Consider the following 18596-nt stretch of genomic DNA (forward strand, 5'->3'; position numbering starts at 1 on the left):
GTTAATTTTTGTTAATTTATGTATGTATATGTATGTAATATGGGTGTACAGGCTTCTAAGCCTCAACCCAAATCACTTCATCATAATCAATCACATCACCATCATGTTCATCATAATCAAAGGCAGCACAGAACTACAGAGGTGCAAAAATCGTGTTTTCTTTCTTCCTGTCAATATACTCACGGGTGTTGCGTGCTGGCCTCTTGGCCGCACGACACACTACCGTGTGTCTTGATTAGAGGTAGTACTGAGCAATAATATTGATAGTTTGATACTCACAATCAAAAAATCAATATCGTGATATTATAATTACAGCTTACTATCGCGATATTGCTGTAACATTACTAGAAATGTTGTTACCAAGTTTATTTAACTATTTTGTAACTCTTTAGGCTTACTTATTCACAAAATGTTCGGTTGCAAGGCAATAATAAGCTGTGTATATTTATCAGCCACCCACGTAATTAGTCGATCGTTTTGCGAAGGGTCTAGAATTCCACTAAAAATGCTGCTTGAGAATCTAGCTTAGCTGTTTTATAACTACTTGGCTTGCTTTATCATGGAAGAGTTTGGCTGCAAGCTGTAGCAAAAAATGTAGAAATATCGGCTGCCCACGCAATTATTTATCTAATTGATGCACTTACAAGTAGTAATCTATGATGGTGTTAATTATGCTTAGCATGCATTGAATACTTTGGAATTTGACTGAAGATCATTCAAAGTGTAATTATCGTGATATTATCATATATGAATAGTACTTCAATATCTATCGTGATAGTGAATTTTCTACTATAATTAGAGGTGAAGTGGTATTCATGCGTACCTGTAATTTTATTCATGGATATAATTTATTCACGAATGTACCACTCTGCGTGGGCAGTTCAAAGGGGCCGCCAGTGCCATAATTTGTATATGGCACTCTTGTGGCCAGACCGTAGTGAGTGCATTATAAGTTATAATACATCAACCACAGTGCAATATACAGACATTGCACTGGTTGCGGTTTTGTGCAGCATTGCACAAGTGCCGGCAGCCAAGACTGCTATGACACCTCACCTAATAGGTGGAGAAAGACCTCACAGATCACTCGAATTCTTTTATAGCATGACATGTAAAGGTCGATTGTGGACCATAACACCACCAATGTGTATAATGTTTACCAAGCAGCAAATGGTGATCGAAAAAGCCAATGTGGTGGCCACAACTCTAGTCTACATATATAAAAACGTACTTATACACCTTACTAGTCTGGTGCCATCAGAGCCCAGATGAAACCTTAGTTCACTTCGACAATGACTCAATAAACTGTTATATTCCAAATAATACTCACCTTTATGTTCGATTGTGTTAACCAGCTTTTGTTGTGCCACCAGATTTGAGTTTAGCCAGTGTGAATGGTAAGAATTGGACAAATATTGTTTAGAAGTTGGGTTTTGTTTACTTAAACCGTCTATTAGCTGCTTTTTTTTGCTCGAGAGAATCACTATGGTGATTAGTCTGGCGTTTAGTCTACATGGCGATTGAGTGATCACCCTGGCATGCTGAGCACTACATGATGAGAGTCGAACAGTGAATACAGGTTAGTGATATAACCCATAGCGTACTAGCTTTCAATATCTCAGGTGACTGTGGTACTGTAGAGGGAATGTCACCGCAATGTTCGGCTTGGTCACCCACAATTGATGTTAGAACCCTGGCCTTTGTAAGAGTTACAGCTGTCTTGTGAGACTCTCCCCACCTATTAGGTGAGTGGTACATACCAGTTATACAACGTGCACTCGTGCTCTGTGTACAATTCAGGATCAATCACATATAAACGTGTCATTACAACATCAACAATCACGTGATTCTCCCTATGTGCATGTGCAAGGCTAATAGTCTGTTCACACTACATCCCCCTTTCTAAAGTTATAAGTTCAGTCGGTCAGGAGGGCATATATTTGTTCCAGTTCGTGATCTGGTGACAACCGGACTTCTGACAAACTCTGGTCCAGCCTGTGGCATTGTTTCAGGCCTGTCTTCTGTAGTAGGGGATTCTATAGAGGGTTCAGTTGGACATTCTTCAGGTCTAGCATGAAGGTTACTTCTATTTCGTCTGACAACTCCTGTGGGCAGGGATTTTTCTAGGGGGGCATTTTGCCCCCCCCCCCCCCCCGAAAATGATTTCCCCTCTCCCCCCCCCCCCCCCCCCCCCGAACTCTGCCTCAACCAGCCCAATGATGAAACAATGATAAATTGATTTGAAATCATAAAATTTAGTCGATGGCTAGCTAGCTACAATAAAACAAATTTAACCTAATTTAAGTTCTGCCCCCCCTCAATTTCTGAAAAACTCGGATTGCCCCCCCTGAATTTATTTTCTAGAAAAATCCCTGCTGTGGGTGTCTGAACTTCATAAGACCTGTTTCTAGTCTCTTGAACTACTCTTCCTGATACAGTGTCAGTGCCTTCCCTGGTAGCAACAAATACAGGTTGATCAACATCAAAACTTGGCAGTTCTCTGGCTCTATGCCGTTGGTCATAGTTTCTCTTCTGCTTCTGCTTAAAAGTTTTATCAATTTTCTGGAACTCTTGCAGGTCAGGCCATTGGGGAACTAATGTCTCATCAGGTACAGGAACAGTGGAGCGGATTCACCTGCCCATTAGCAATTGGGCTGGAGACAATCGACACCAGGAGAGTGGAGTTGATCGGTACAACAACAGGACTTCATTAGGATCACAATTACATTTAAGTAAGTGCTTTATTGTTTTGACGGCTCTTTCTGCTTCCCCATTTCCCTGGGGGTGATAGAGACTGCTTGTGATGTGTCTGAAGTCATATGCTGTAGCAAAATCCTTGAACTCCTGGGAAGCATACTGTGGGCCATTATCTGAGGCAATCACATCAGGTATGCCATGCCTTGCAAAGATGGGTTTCATGGCGGAAACAACACTCTTTGTAGTAGTAGCAGATAGTTTTGCTGTTTCGATATACCTGGAGAAGTAAGCAATTAATAGCAGGTATGTAGTACCTTTAAACTCAAACAAATCTGTTCCGATCTTTTCCCATGGATGATTTGGTAATGTGGACGGGATCATGGGCTCGCTGTGATGCTGGAAATTCTGGCTGCACTCCTTACAATTCTGTATCATAGTACTGATTTGTTGTGATATCCCTGGCCACCAAACTGATTCTGAGGCACGCAATCGGCATTTTACAATTCCTTGGTGACCTTGGTGAATGCGACGCAGAATGTCATGCTGAAGCCCTATCGGGATCACAAGTCTATTACCTCGTAACAGTCATTGATTATGACGAGACAGTTCACTACGTATACACCAATGATGTTTGAGCATACCTTTGACTGTGTGCTTGGCTGGCCACCCTTCTTGGCAAAAGTGCATTACCTAGGACAAAACAGGGTCCTCACTCTGAGATAGACGTATACCTTCTAGTTGATCAGAACTTGCTGGAAGAGATTCCATTACTGTAGAAACAAACAGTTCTACTGCCTTTTGAAAATCAGTGGATTCTGAGAATTCTCTTCTTAGGGGAGCTCTAGAGAGGGTGTCGGCAGTGAGTAAAGCTTTCCCTGCAATATGAATTATCTGGTAATCATATCGCATTAAGCGTAAACGAAATCGTAAAACCTGTGGCGGTAAGGCATCTATATTTTTTTCCCAAATAGTGAAATCAATGGCTTATGGTCTGTCTCAAGGACGAATGACCTACCCAACAGGTACATAGAAAATCTCTCACAGGCCCATGTGAGTGCCAGTGCTTCCTTTTCAATTTGCACATAGCGCATTTCTGTCTCAGTCATGGTGCGTGAAGCAAAGGAGACGGCCCGCCACTCTGAGTTACTTTCTGATCTTTGTAGGATAACTGCCCCTAAACCAAAAGAAGATGCATCTGCAGACACCTTAGTATCTGCACTAGGGTCATACAGTGCAAGAAGTGGGGTGTTTGTCAATACCTCTTTAACCTTGGAAAAAGCTTCTTTCTGACTTGGTCCCCACAAGTATGTACGTTTAGAGCTGAGTAGCTCAGTTAAAGGCTTCATAAGGTCAGCACTGCAGGGAATGAACTTGGATAATTGGTTGGTCATACCAACGAAACGTCGCATCTCTGACACATTCTTGGGTGGGCTCATCTGAAGAATCGCTTTTGTCTTAGCAGGATCAGCTATGACACCCTTGTGGTTTATAATGTGTCCCAAGAATTTTACTTCTGGTTTGGAAAACTCACATTTGCTTGGGTTTATAGTTACTCCTGCAGAAACCAAACACTTCAACACAGTTTCTAAGCGTGCATCATGCTCACCTTGATCCTTGCCAAATATTAGGACATCGTCCATCATACAAACCACTCCTAGCAATCTCTGTAACAATGAGCTCATGCGACATTGAAACAATTCCGGGGCACTGGTAATACCAAAGGGTAACACATTGAAACAATAACGCCCAAAGGGGGTTATGAATGTAGTCAACAGACCTGACTTTGTGGCAAGTGATATTTGCCAGAATCCACTGTTGGCATCCAATTTCGAAAACACTTGAGCTCCAGTGAGTTGGGCAAGGGTTTCTTCTACCTTAGGCATGGGGTGAAATTCTCTCTGGACACTCTCATTTAGGTGTTTGAGGTCCACACATATTCGCACTTGTCCTGAAGATTTTGTGACCACCACCATGCCAGCACACCAAGGAGAGGAGTCACAAACAGGGGGGATGACACCTAGTGATTCCATTCTATTAAGTTCAGCTTGCACTTTATTGCGTAAAGGTAGTGGCACATTCCTGGCTGTGTGGAGCGCAAATGGTCTGGCATCTTTTGCAAGTGACACTTCATACTCCTCCCCAAATGTGCCAAGACCATGGAAAAACTGAGGATATTGTCTCTGGATTTCCTTAGCTGTGAGTTGCAATGAATCTAATCTTGATACCAGGTTCAACGATGTGATAGCAGGCAGCCCCAATAAGTTGCGCTTTAGATCTTTTACCACAAATACATTCTGCTTACAGGAAACATGCTTGGAAGTGAAACTTGCTGTAAATTGTCCCAATACTGTCAGAGGTGACATAGCTGGACCATACAATCTCCTAGTGGTCTTCTCTATTTTGACATTTTGTAGCTGAGTAAAAGTGGCTTCACTAATTGCTGAGACTTCCGCCCCTGTGTCAATTTTAAAGTAACTGGCAAATCATTTACCCTGAGCTCTGTCAGCCACTGTGTCTGTTGTCGAGTAGTTACAGTACCAAGGAAATTGTCCTCTTCCTCAACATCTCCTAATGGCCGGGTTGGGTCATCGTGTAGTTCCACTGTGTCAGCTGCTCTCTTTGACATGCACATACTACCGTAATGTCCTCGTCTGGTGCATTTATAACAAGCTACACCTTGAGCAGGACATCTATCTCTTGAGTGCTTACCCTTTCCACAACGTGTACAGTTTTTAAATGATTCAGTACGTGATGACTTGCTCTCTGGTTTCTTAGTAGAATTCCTACATTTGTACCTAATGTCCTCTATGTCATTTGTAGGTAGCACTTCTGGTTTCTCCCTTAAAATCTCTTGCTGTTGGCTAACAGCTGCCTTTTGACGTATTCTAGTTTTTGCCTGCTCTAGGGTCAAGTTGGGGTCCATTTGTAATTGCTGAGAAAGACGTCGATCCCGGATACCAACCACTAGTCTATCACGAATCATTTCTGACTTCATATTCTGGTAGTTACACGTTTCAGCAAGGTGATATAATGTGGTGATATATTGTTCAGCACTTTCACCTTCCAGCTGTGCTCTCTTGTTGAACTTCGCTCGTTCAAAAATAACATTTTGTCGGACCTTAGAAAACTCGTCAAATTTCGCCAATACATCGTCAAACCTTTCATACTCCTCTTCGGTTATGTTTGTAGAAGTCAGAACATCATCTGCTTCTTCACCTAAGCAGTAAAGTAACTTACTGACTTGGCGTGACTCACTGCCAGTTGAAAGGCCAGACGCTTCGCAAAACTGTTGGAAGCGTTTCTTCCATCTTGGCCAATCATCCGGATCTTTAAAGTTGAACGGTTTGGGAGGGTCGATATTCATAGTAGCCATCAGTCTTTTACTGGTAGGGTGCTGTTGATCCCACTTCTGACACCATGTACAATTCGGGATCAATCACATATAAACGTGTCATCACAACATCAACAATCACGTGATTCTCCCTTGTGTCTAATACAATTATGTGCGTGTGCATGTGCAAAGCTAATAGTCTGTTCACACTACACTCTGCCTGTATAAATGCACTTGTTCCCGTTTTATAACTATATATTATTATAGTAAATACCTGGAAGCACTTATAACAACCTTTAACCATCATTATCAAGTTGCGTTTTGATGTCCTGTGTCTTGATGGGGTGTGACTAAAATGCAAACGGACTGGTTACCCCAAATATCTATTTATCACTGTTACCCACTCCAAAACAATATCAGACGCTGCAGTGACAGTAAATAAACCTCTGAACATTGTCTCGAAGCTTGCTTAAGCCGATATTAAGCACTGCATTTAAAGCTGCTCTTGAACTTCATTCTTTTTGTGCTAAATTAAAAATTCATTCTTCATGGTGAGTGACTGTATACTGCTGTAAACAAGCAAGATTCAAGACTTGCTGAAGAAACACTGTTACTAATAGATGTTGTGTTCAGATTAATTTCGCAGCTGCTTCTCAGTTTAACAGGCTTCAAAGTCATGCCATGTTGTACTTTATTGGCTGGCAAGGGTGACTGCAACAATAAATTCACGCTATGTTAATTATAGTTCAACCATATTCACAGCACTTTGTCAATTTCGCCATTTTAAGTCCTCATTGTTTAAAACAATTTTAGTTAGTATTAGTTCTAGTATTCCTTGTTAGAAACAATGATAGTTTGTATTAGTTCTAGTATCCATGGCTGAAATAATACTAGTTTGTATTATAGTACCTGTAATTTAGTAAGTAATAGTTACAGCACAGTACTGATGCTAAGATTGAATGTATACTTTGTCATACATATTCATTGCTTTAAAAAATGATCATTAACTAAGTGTCTTAGAATTATCATCCTATACCACTTTGAGAAGTAGAACCTAATCAAAGATTTTAAAAACATTCTAATATACTTCTTGTTTCTATGTAAGAAGATCTCTCTAAGTTTTGTCTGTCATGATCACATGGTTTGTTTCCCCTTTGTCACCTCTTCACCAGAAGAAAATGTGACCCAGTCTGAGAAAACCGGTTTTATCGCCCATGTCAGCAGAAAGCTACATGAATAAACTATCTAATTCCACAATCAAAATCAGCTAGACTTCAGTGGTCTGGTTTTGCTGGTTGCTTTTCCCAAGCCCAGTGGCGATCCGTACGGGTGGTGTGGGGCCTTAATGGAGCCCTGGTCAGCCTGGGGATGACTGCATGTGACTGTACAGCTCTGTGGTGTTGAATAAGTACCTCTGTTGTGAATTTCCTTTCATTTTAGCCAATTTTGAGATCTCAGTGGCCCAAAACTTGGCCTAATTCATTCCTACGCCTTCCTTTTCAATTTTTGAACACCATCTTACCCGCCTTCCAGGCCCCCACCTTCCACCCATTTTGCAGCTTGCCTGATACAGTCAACCTCGGTTTAAAAACTATCTAAAATGGCGGGAAACTTAGTTGTTGGCTACTTGCACAGTGGATGCTGTGGAAGGTAAGGAATTGGTGTAAAACGTGTGGGTGGTACACATAGCTTCAACTATTGGCAAACTGCAACACACTAAATATTTAAAAGCGGCGTTTCTCAATATTTTTAAATAGGCGATAAGCCCTGTTTTCCCAGACTGAGTCACAAATATTCTTTCCACCAGAGCGGTGGTTGCTAAAATGTTACAAGCCACTTGAGATACAGTAGTAATGGAAAGTTGCTTTTGTTCTTACAAAGGTTACAAGTTCAAAGTAGGGCTGGGAGATAGTATGAGCATAACAGAATATTGGGATAGTATCGCTATCGGTATCGCCTATTGAAAAATTACTATTGGACAGTAATTAACATGTAAAAATATGCAGATATTACTGCTAGAATGCTTTTAAAAATAATATTTGGGTGCAAAAATTAGCCAAAAAGGTTGTTTAGTCTCTTAGTGAAAACAGGTAACATCCCTACTTGCATATTTCTTTGAAGGTAATAAGTAGAAAATAGGTGAATTTTCACTATCGTTGTGCTTTCGTGTATCATGAATAGTGTCTTACTATCATTCTGACATTGAAAAATCCACTATTGCCCAGCCCTAGTTCAAAGTCAGGCTTTAATGTGCCAGATAGTCAGTTCACCAATCAGGTTCCTGCTTAATCTCAAACAACAATTGCTGCAGTACTAAAAGTTTTAGTTTAGTTCTAGTATTGGTACTATAAGTTATTAATTGTAGTTTAGTTCTTGTTCAAAAACTTAAAAACAACACTTTTCTAGTATAGTTCCAGTTTTTTAACTAGATTATAATGTAATTATAGTTTAGTTCTAGTTCCTAGAACTAAAAAGAAAAAGGTGTACTAAAACTACTTTTAGCTCTAGTTTTAGTATACTAGAAAATCACTAGAACACAAATCTATCAGTAACAGCATATCTTCAACAAATCTTGTATCTTGGCTTGTTTACAGCATTATACAGTCACGCGCCATGAAGAATGCACTTTTAATTCAGCACAAAAAGAATGAAGTTCAAGAGCAGTTTTAAGCACGGTGCTTAATATCGGCTTAAGTAAGCTTTGGGATGATGTTTAGAGGTTTATTTACTGTCACTGCAGTGTCTGATATTGTTTTGGAGTGAGTAACTGTGATAACAGATGTTTGGGGTAAGTTTTCCAGTCCGTTTGTGAGTCCGTTTCCAGTCCATTCAGTGTTATAGTCATGTCCGTCTTGATGTTACAAGTTGCACACTAAATAGATTGAGCCATTGGTGGTGAAGTGATGTTCATGCGCAACTAATTTTATTCATGGCTATAACATTATTCATAATAGTGAATACCTGGCAGTATAACAACGTGAAACCATCATCAAGTCATGTTTCGATGTCTTGTGTCTCCTTGCTCACTGTATAAACCCACAATCGAACTTTTCGTATGCTCATGTTGTTGCGCGTACGTTTGAATTCTTAGCACAGCAATGCCTTGTTGTTATTCTTACGTTATTTCAAGTGCCCACAATTGAAATTCACATATCCCAATAATACACTTGTGAAGCATGCCAGCAGTTTCCCACACATGTAGGGGATTAACCCACGTGACACACATTAGTTATACCATGAGCACTCGTGCTTTGCCTGATATATACGCACTTGCACTCGGGCCTGTGGCCCTCATGTTTGTGTGTATATATCAGGCAAAGCATGAGTGCCCGTGGTATAACTATTACATATACATATTACTGAAATTATCATTACTTTTCATTGTCACATGTTTATAAACACTTGGACACCAGGAAGTGTTCAACTGCATGTATGTGTGTCAAGTGTGAGTGTGCACATATACCTTCATGCAGTTGGGTTTACCAACTGCACCATGACACAAATACATTAGCTGCATGATAAAGCATTACTGCTAATATGGTACATTGCATAATTACATGTGTGTGATTTATGTAGATTCCCAACAAAACATTCTTGAAGGTTTAGATATCACAAGCTGCTCAATTGATGTTGCTTTTACTCGTGTCTGCGGCAAATTACTTGATTGGTTAGAAGGCAAGGTCACTGTGAGCAGGATACGTGTCGCTTGTTTTACAAATGCTAACACTGAGCTGGGTATTGGATATCCTGAAGATCTTAAGCGAAAAATGGTAGCAGCAAAATCAGTGACAGAATTGATTGAAATCCTGGTGCTGCATCCTACCCATTGGAGCTGGATAAATATCCAAGTTATGGAGAAAATATCGTCTGTAAATAGCCAAGCCACTGAGTTGGTTGAATATTATAAAACTGTAATCTCTGGTAAAAAGGTGCTAGATGTTATTCAAAAGATTCCTCAGTTTAAAATTGACATGGATTTCTATACTATAGTCATAGAAAAATGGAAAAAACCACTGGACGATATTACTTTAAAAGATATTCAAAATCATCAGGCTCATGTTGCAGAAATTTTTGGTATCAATAAAACGGCAACTGTGGTTGCCAATATTATAATAGGATGTATAGAGATTCAATGGTTGATCCCAACAATATTAGTGAATCGTGCTAAAGATAATTTTCTAAAGAATAAATGTAGACTGCTGGAGTTAGACATTAGCTCACTTGAATTTACTACATTAGATGTTTTGCTAAAGCCACTACAAGGTACATATATGTATGTACTATTGCATTTTGATTAAGTAAAGTGTACAGGTATGCAATTAAGTACTGCAGTGCCTAGAAGTAAGGTTCAATATAATTACTACAGTATATTACTTGTGCTGTAATATTATTCACCTAAATTCACATTAAAATTTTGTCATTAACCTACCATCACAGTCATTTCTTGACTGCTACCTTTGATGTCACAACTTTTCCTAGAAGGGCCACACCTTTTTTACAGCTGAATGTTTTTACAACTTGACTGGTAGATACCACTTCTTTTGTAATTGTACACCTCTAATATCGCGTGTCTTATCAAAGTCACATTGTCAATATACATAAAAATTGTGACCGTCTCACCAAAAACCCAACTTGTTCGCATAATTGAAAAATAAATTTTTATTCACTCACCATTATCTGCAGTGTCTAAGGAATAAATCACCAAAGTTTCAGCCTTCTGTGGTGTGTAGTTTTGAAATTACAGTGCTAGAAAGTAGGGAATTGATTTGTACAGTGACTATACTAAAAAAATAAACTACAGGTGCTTGCATTCGCAGCCATAACGTCCATTTGGATTAGTCTATAAAGTTGGAATTTGGCTTACAATGTTCACCATGGATTAGCAAATCAACCAAGGTATAGTTTTAGCCTTGCAGTCACTTGCTCATAGGCGTATGAAGGCTGTTTGGTAGAAGAAACAATGACAATCTTGTTTACGTTAACTGCATCCAGGGCCGCCCACAGGGGGGGGGGCAACTGGGGCATTTTGCCCCGGGCTCCAGCCTGAAAGGGGCCCCAGGAGGCCCCATGAAGGGCCCCTGAATACCTGTTTAAAAGATCGATATACTCTAATAGAACAGTCAGATCTAAATACTCTAATAGAGCAGTCACAGTATTCTTCAGAGGAGCAGTATAGCAGGCTTATAGATAAGGAGATATGGTTGGTGATAGGTAGTTATTGTCATTGTCAGCAGGTTGTGACCTTTTTTTCTTTTTTTCTTTTTTTTTTTTGGTCTTCAACTTACAGCTTGGGTGAAGGGCCCCACTTTAACTCTTTGCCCTGGGCCCCTTAATTTCTCTGGGCGGCCCTGACTGCATCATAAACAAATGCATGTGACACCCATACCATTAAAGCTACAAAAACAAAACAAATAATTTTGACTTCTCCATGAGCAGGTGAATAAGATGGTGTATAGTTTTAATCAATTTGAGTCTTCCTTCTTCAAGTACTGGCCTGATAAAAACTTGCATATTTTCTCTTGTAGCATGCGTGATTTTATGAATTATTTTTAAATTTTGATTTTTTCAATACGCATGCTTGTGCAAACCAGATGGATTTTTGCTGAGATGGTCACAATTACTGCTGTATGTACCTGTTGATGGTGTTATTGCACTCACCATATTACTTTAGAAATGTCTTTACTAATTGTAGTATATATATATATATATATATATATATATATCTAATCAAAAACAGCCAAGCTGTAAAAAAAGGTGCGGCCCCTAAAAAAGCCATGGTGAAAAAAGATGTGAAATCCAAGGTGGCGGCCAAGAAATGGCTGTGATGGTAGGTTAATGGTAAAAATTTTAATAACGACAATTCAGGTGAATTTGGTGCCACTTGGTCTTGGCACAAAATTCACCTGAATTGTCATTATTAAAATTTTTACCATTAACCTACCATCACAGCCATTTCTTGGCTGCCACATTGGATTTCACATCTTTTTTCACCATGGCCTTTTTAGGGGCCGCACCTTTTTTTACAGCTTGGCTGTTTTTGATTAGATATCACTTCTTTTTGTATTTGTATATATACCCCAAAGCTGGCCATAGGCCGGCTTTGAGGGTTTTTTAACCTATCCTTTTTCTTTACCACAGGAAGAATAAAAGACAGAGCAGATTTTTAATACTTCAACTGTTTCAGTAATTATATAAATATATTTATTACATGTCTATTATTCCCTACTGGATAACTTGTTCACAGCTGATCTTTCTACTAAGGGACTTGAAATGTAGCTAAACTCTCTACAGGCTGATTTGTTTGTAGCTGCACTCGCTACAGGGTGATTTGTTTGCATCTGAACTCTCTACAGGATAGTTTCTTTGTTACTGAACTCTCTACAAGGTGACTTGTTTCTAGCTGACTCTCTACAAGACAAGATGACTTCCTGTAGCTGATTTCTCTACAAGGTGACTTGTATCTAGCTGAACTATCTACAGGATGATCTGTTTGTAACTGAAATCTCTACAGGGTGACTTGTTTCTAGCTGACCTCTCTGTAGTGTAACTTATTTCTAGCTGAACTCTCTACAGAGTGGGTTCTTTGTAGCTGAACTCTCTACAAGATCACTTCTTCTAGCTGATCTCTCTATAGGGTGGCCTGATCTCTCTGTAGGGTGGCTTTTATCTAGCTGAACACTCTACAGAGTGATTTGTTTGTAGCTGAACTCTCTAAAGGGTAATTTATTTGCAGCTGAACTCTATGCAGGGTGATTTGTTTGTATCTACAGGATGGTTTCTTTGTAGCTGGTCTCTACAAGGTGACTTGTTTCTAGCTGATCACTGTACAAGGTGACTTCTCCTACTACAGGGTGACTTGTGTCTATAGCTGAACTATCTACAGGATGATGATCTGTTTGTAGCTGAAATCTCTACAGGGTGATTTGTTTGTAGCTGAATTCTCTACTGGATGACTTGTTTCTACATATAGCTGATCTCTGTATAGGATAACTAGTTTCTAGTTGAACTCTCTACAGAGTGGGTTCTTTGTTGCTGAACTCTCTACAAGGTGACTTCTTCTAGCTGACCTCTCAATAGGGTAACCTGATGTCTCTGCACGGTGACGTTTATCTTGCTGAACGCTCTACAGGGTGATTTGTTTGTATCAAAACTACCTATAGGGTGATTTTTTATACCTGAACTTTCTACAGGGTGATTTAATTGTAGCTGAACTCTCTACAGGGTGATCTGATCTCTCTACAAGGGGTGATTTGTTTGTAACTGATATCTCTACGGGTAGATTTGTTTGTAAGTGAACTCTCTACAAGGTGATTTGTTTGTAGCTGATTTCTCTACAGGATAATTTGTTTGTAGCTGAACTCACTGCAAGGTGATTTGTTTGTAGCTGATCTCTTTACAGGTTGATTTTATGGAGCTGAATTCTCTACAGGGTGATTTGGTTGTAGCTGATCCCTCTACAGTGGGTGATTTGTTTGTAACTGAAATCTCTACAGGTTGATTTGTTTGTAGCTGAAGTCTCTACATGGTGTTTTGTTTGTAGCTGATCTCTCTACAGGGTAATTTGTTTGTAGCTGAACTCTCTACAGGATGATGTGTTTCTAGCTGATCTCTCTACAGGGTGATTTTTTTTGTAGCTGAACTCTCTACAGGGTGATTTGTTTGTAGCTGATCTCTCTACAGAGTGATTTAGGTTGTAGCTGCTCACTCTACAGTGGGTGATTTGTTTGTAACTGAAATCTCTACAGGTTGATTTGTTTGTAGCTGAAGTCTCTACAAGGTGTTTTGTTTGTAGCGGATCTCTCTACAGGGTAATTTGTTTGTAGCTGAACTCACTGCAAGGTGATTTGTTTGTAGCTGATCTCTCTACAGGGTGATGTGTTTGTAGCTGAACTCTCTACAGGGTGATTTGCTTGTAACCAAATTCCCTATAATATTGTGTCTAGTGTCTATATAGCTGATCTCTCTACAGGTTGATTTGTTTGTAGCTGAACTCTCTACAGGGTGATTTGTTTGTAGCTGATCTCTCTACAGGGTGATTGTTTGTAGCTGATCTCTCTACAGGGTGATTTGGTTGTAGCTGATCTCTCTACAGTGGGTGATTTGTTTGTAATTGAAATCTCTACAGGTTGATTTGTTTGTAGCTGAACTCACTGCAAGGTGCTTTGTTTGTAGCTGATCTCTCTACAGGGTAATTGTTTGTAGCTGAACTCACTGCAAGGTGGTTTGTTTGTATAGCTGATCTCTCTACAGGTTGATTTTTTTGTAGCTGAACTCTCTACAGGATTGTTTCTTTGTCACTGAACTCTCTACAAGGTGACTTGCTTCTAGCTGATCTCTCTACAGGGTGACTTGTATAGCTGAGCTCTCTACAGGGTGATCTGTTCATAGCTGAATTCCCTACAGAGTGATTTGTTTGTAGCTGAAATCTCTTGTTTCAAACTGATTTCACTATAGGGCAACTTGTTTGTAGCTGAACTCTCTACAGGATGGTTTCTTTGTAGCTGAACTTTCTACAGAGTGATTGTTTTTTTGTAGCTGAACTCTACTTAGGGTGATTTGTATGTACTTGAACTTTCTACAGGGTGATTTGTTTATAGCTGAACACTCTGCAGGGTGATTTGTTTGTAGTTGATCTCTCTACAGGGTTTCTTTGCAGCTGAGATCTCTACAGGGCAACTTCTTCTAACTGAGCTCTCTCTTGTTTCTAGCTGTTCTATCTACAGAGTAACTTGTTTGTATAGCTGAACTCTTTACAGGTGGCTTTTTGGTTGCTGAACTCTCTACACTGTGATTTGTTTGTAGCAAAATTCTCTACAGAGTGACTTGTATGTAACTGAATTCTCTACAGAGTGACTTACTTGTAGCTGAACATTGTATAAACTATAAAGTAACTTGTCTGTAGCTGAAATCTCTACAGGGTTACTTGTTTGCAGCTGGTCTCTATAGGTTAACTTGTTTGTATAGATGAACTCTCTACAGGGTAGTTTCTTTGTAGCTGAACTCTCTCCACAGTGACTTGTTTGTAGCTGAACTCTCTAGAGAGTGTAGCCGAACTCTCCACAGGGTGCATGACTTGTTTATAGCTGAACTCTCTTCAGTGTGACTTGTAATGTTCTGATTCTTCTGAATCTCTACAGCGATATACCTGTAGCTGAACTCTCTATAGGGTGACTTGCTTCTTGCTGAACTGTCTATAAGATTAACTGTTTGCAGCTAAACTCCCTACAGAATAACTTGCAATGTAATAAGATTCTATAATGGAGTAAATATATTAGCTGAATGCTCTATTAGGGTGACTGTTCTATTAGAGTATCTCGATCTCGCATATGTTACACGTAGTTGGCTTTGGAATCATAACTCAGTGGTTTGCAATCCGATTCTTCTGTACTACTGCATGGACTTTCTATGATAATTATTCCAGCTACACACCGATTTTCAGCTCACTGCTCTAAGCGGTTTGCCTAGTAGGCGTCAAAACTAATAGTTTTTATTCATAAAAATCGATCGCGTAATTGTGACACAGGTTGGGTTTTGTGGCATATCTCGATGGCCTTTAACTGGATTCCTTTCAAACCACAAAAAGGCACTCCTACGATAGTTACTCCATATACATAGCAATTTTCAGCTCATTCCTTCAAGCGGTTTACCCTGTGGACGTGACAGACCTTCGACCTTATTTTACGAAAATAATAGGTCATAACTCCGTGATCGTTTATCGGATTCTTACCAAACTTGGTACTGAGATTCGCCTTAATGAGCCCTTTAAGTGTGCCAAACTTCAGCCCGATTGGAGCACGAATTCGTGTTTTATGGCAGATTTTGCAAAGTGTGCGAAAAGAAGAAGAAAAAAACGAAGAAAAGAAACCCAAACTTTGGCCGCTCGTATCTCGGAAATGGATGGAGCGATTTTCTTCAAATTTGGAATGTGGACTCCCCTACCTAGCCGGCACTTCTGTAGCAACTTTAGTTTCAATTGGATAAGGAATCACGGAGCTACAAAGGTGTGAAAATTGCGTTTACTTTCTTCCTGTAAATATACTCACGGTGTGGTACGCCGGCTTCTTGGGCCACACGGCACACTACCGTGTGTCTTGATATAGTACTCCTCATGACATGAATTTTTAGATATAGTGCTATGCTTGAGTCTATTGTGCTCAAAATTTTACTTATTGTTCCTTCCAGAATATCCCAAAAATTTCTCATATTATTCTTACTTTATTCTCATTTCTAACCTATTATTCCATAATAATGCTTATTTGCTTTATAAGTCATTTAAGTGTTCAAGATGCTGATATTATTAATATTTTCCTTAATTAATCTACCATAAATGATTTAATGAGTCATTCCATATTAAACAAATTTTTCGGCTATAAGTAGGTAAAGCAGGGTTTCAGTAACAAATCAAAAGGTACGTTAAATATACTTGTAGCTACATGCTAGGCTATTAGGTATCTAATGATATTTAAGTGTTCAAATACTTGTGGAAGATACAATGGTATAAGTTCAGAAATGCATATAATCATGAGTTCTACTGTTTTAGCGATATTTTGAAAGTATCAATGTTGCGATATTTTGTTATTAAGGGTGCTCTGTACAGTCCGCTTATATGGCTTCCCATGAAAATTAATTTGTTCTATAACTTACAAATGGTTTTAGCAAATGTTCTGTACTTTTTTACTAGATATAAGCTAACACTAGTACACAGTTTAGTCCAAACCCAACTGCTAAATTTGCTTTAGAACATGAGTTACAGTTTTTCCCTTTATACTAGAACTAGTCCTACAGTTTACGCACAAGAGCCTTGATACTTTTATGATACACTATGCTAAACAGCAGAAACCATTGTGCATTTTTATTTTTGTCTTTTAGCTTCTCAATCATCACATATTTATTTTTCGGGTTGACACTCCCAGAAATCCTTTTCTTTACTTCCACGTTATTCATCATCTGAACTTGCTATTTAAAAATGGAAAACGCTCTTCTTTGACCAAATTACTAAAGTAGCTTGTGTGAAAATTTCATGTCTATTGAATTTAAAATGATGGATTAGTTCTAATTTAAGTGAGAGGGTGTAGAATAGCAAGATGCGTGTGTTTGTTGCTATGGGATACCTAATTTACAGGTACTAAAATGCGTCAACACGTCACAGACTAATTAAGTGACCATAATATTTCTTTTAGTGCAAAACAGACTATGTCTTGGGAAGCCTTGTACGAACTGTACAGAGCACCCTTAACTATCGTGATACCATGTCTGTTCATTATTGTCATTAAAAATCCATTTTTTATGCTGTACTAGGCTCAAAAATCCTTGTAAGTCATAACCTGGTTACCCCTGCAGAGAGGTGTGAACACCATAACACTCAAACCATGTGTTACAATAACTGTTACTGTAAACAAGGATGATATGGCTAGTTTGATGCTACCTTTAAAGACTTCCTGCAGGAATACACTATGTAGCCCCAGCTATGATTGACTTACTTGTAAGTATCGTGAACTATTCAGTATTATGAATAGTGGCTTTAGTATCAATCGTGATACTAAAATGGCAGTATCGCTCAGCCTTAATAATCTGCAGTTAAATCCTTGATAATAGCAGCAGATTGTTAACATTTGTGACCGGATCTGCGAAAACCCGACACGATAGTGTATTTTTTGAATTCCTGTTTATTACACATTTATAATCTACTTAGCCAAGTGTATTCTCTAGCAAAGTTTCAGCCTCATATGCCAATAACTTTAGGAGTTACAGCCCTACAAAGTAGCAACAACAGAAAAATTGATTTGTACAGCAAGTATTGGGAAAATAAATTACAGGTACTTATTAAATCGGTTGTAACTTATGAAAGGATGGACGTACTGGGTTGAAGGTTTCACCATCGTGTTCGCCATGGATAGGGGAATCGTTTACTGGGTAAGTTTGTCCTTTTGTCGCCTTTCTTCACTGGACAAAAAGGCAAAATTCATGAAGAAAAATCGATCATGTACGATCGCTTTGACTTGACATAAACAAACACTCATAACTTACGTATCCTTGGGTCTACTGCAACAAAACAAAGATTTTCTAACTCCTCTTGCGTAGGTGAATAGGATGATATCTAGGTTTTTATTGTTAGTCCTTTCCATCACTATGAAAGAGGCGTTCAAAACATTTACGGAGTTGTTTCAATAATACGCAAATATTTCACCAATTGTTTTCAATGCTTTATACTGGAAATTTAGGCTTGCACTATTGTGTTGGGTTTTCGCAGATCCGGTCACATTTAACGTTCTGACTGCTCTATTAGAATATTTGAGCATTCTGTTAGAGCATATTGATCTTTGAAAATTTTCAGCCCTATAATAATAGTAATCATTCTTAGTGGCTTAACTCTTTCTTTTATAGAATCAAGAATCTATTGTTTTTGATCATTCCAAAAGCCACGCCCCATAATTTCACCGATTATTTCCATGGATACCCAATAATTCTAAAATTATTCCTGTAAGTATCCTATAATTCCGGAATTATTCTCATGAAATAGATGATCTATAATTCTCAAAATTATGCCAGCATATTTATGGCTATTCTT

At 38.9% G+C, this 18596-nt stretch overlaps 1 protein-coding gene across 2 annotated transcripts in view; it reads left to right on the top strand.

Moving 5' to 3' along the window:
* LOC136252494 (protein NLRC3-like) overlaps window positions 1-18596 on the top strand; it is a 70386-nt gene that overhangs the window by 25388 nt on the left and 26402 nt on the right. For both annotated transcript variants that reach the window (XM_066044931.1, XM_066044932.1), the window contains exon 4: window positions 9605-10291. In XM_066044931.1, the coding sequence (XP_065901003.1) occupies window positions 9605-10291 (687 nt within the window). The remainder of the gene's footprint in view (window positions 1-9604; window positions 10292-18596) is intronic.

This window comes from Dysidea avara, chromosome 4, assembly GCF_963678975.1.
Source record: "Dysidea avara chromosome 4, odDysAvar1.4, whole genome shotgun sequence".
Classification (NCBI taxonomy): Eukaryota; Metazoa; Porifera; class Demospongiae; order Dictyoceratida; family Dysideidae; genus Dysidea; species Dysidea avara.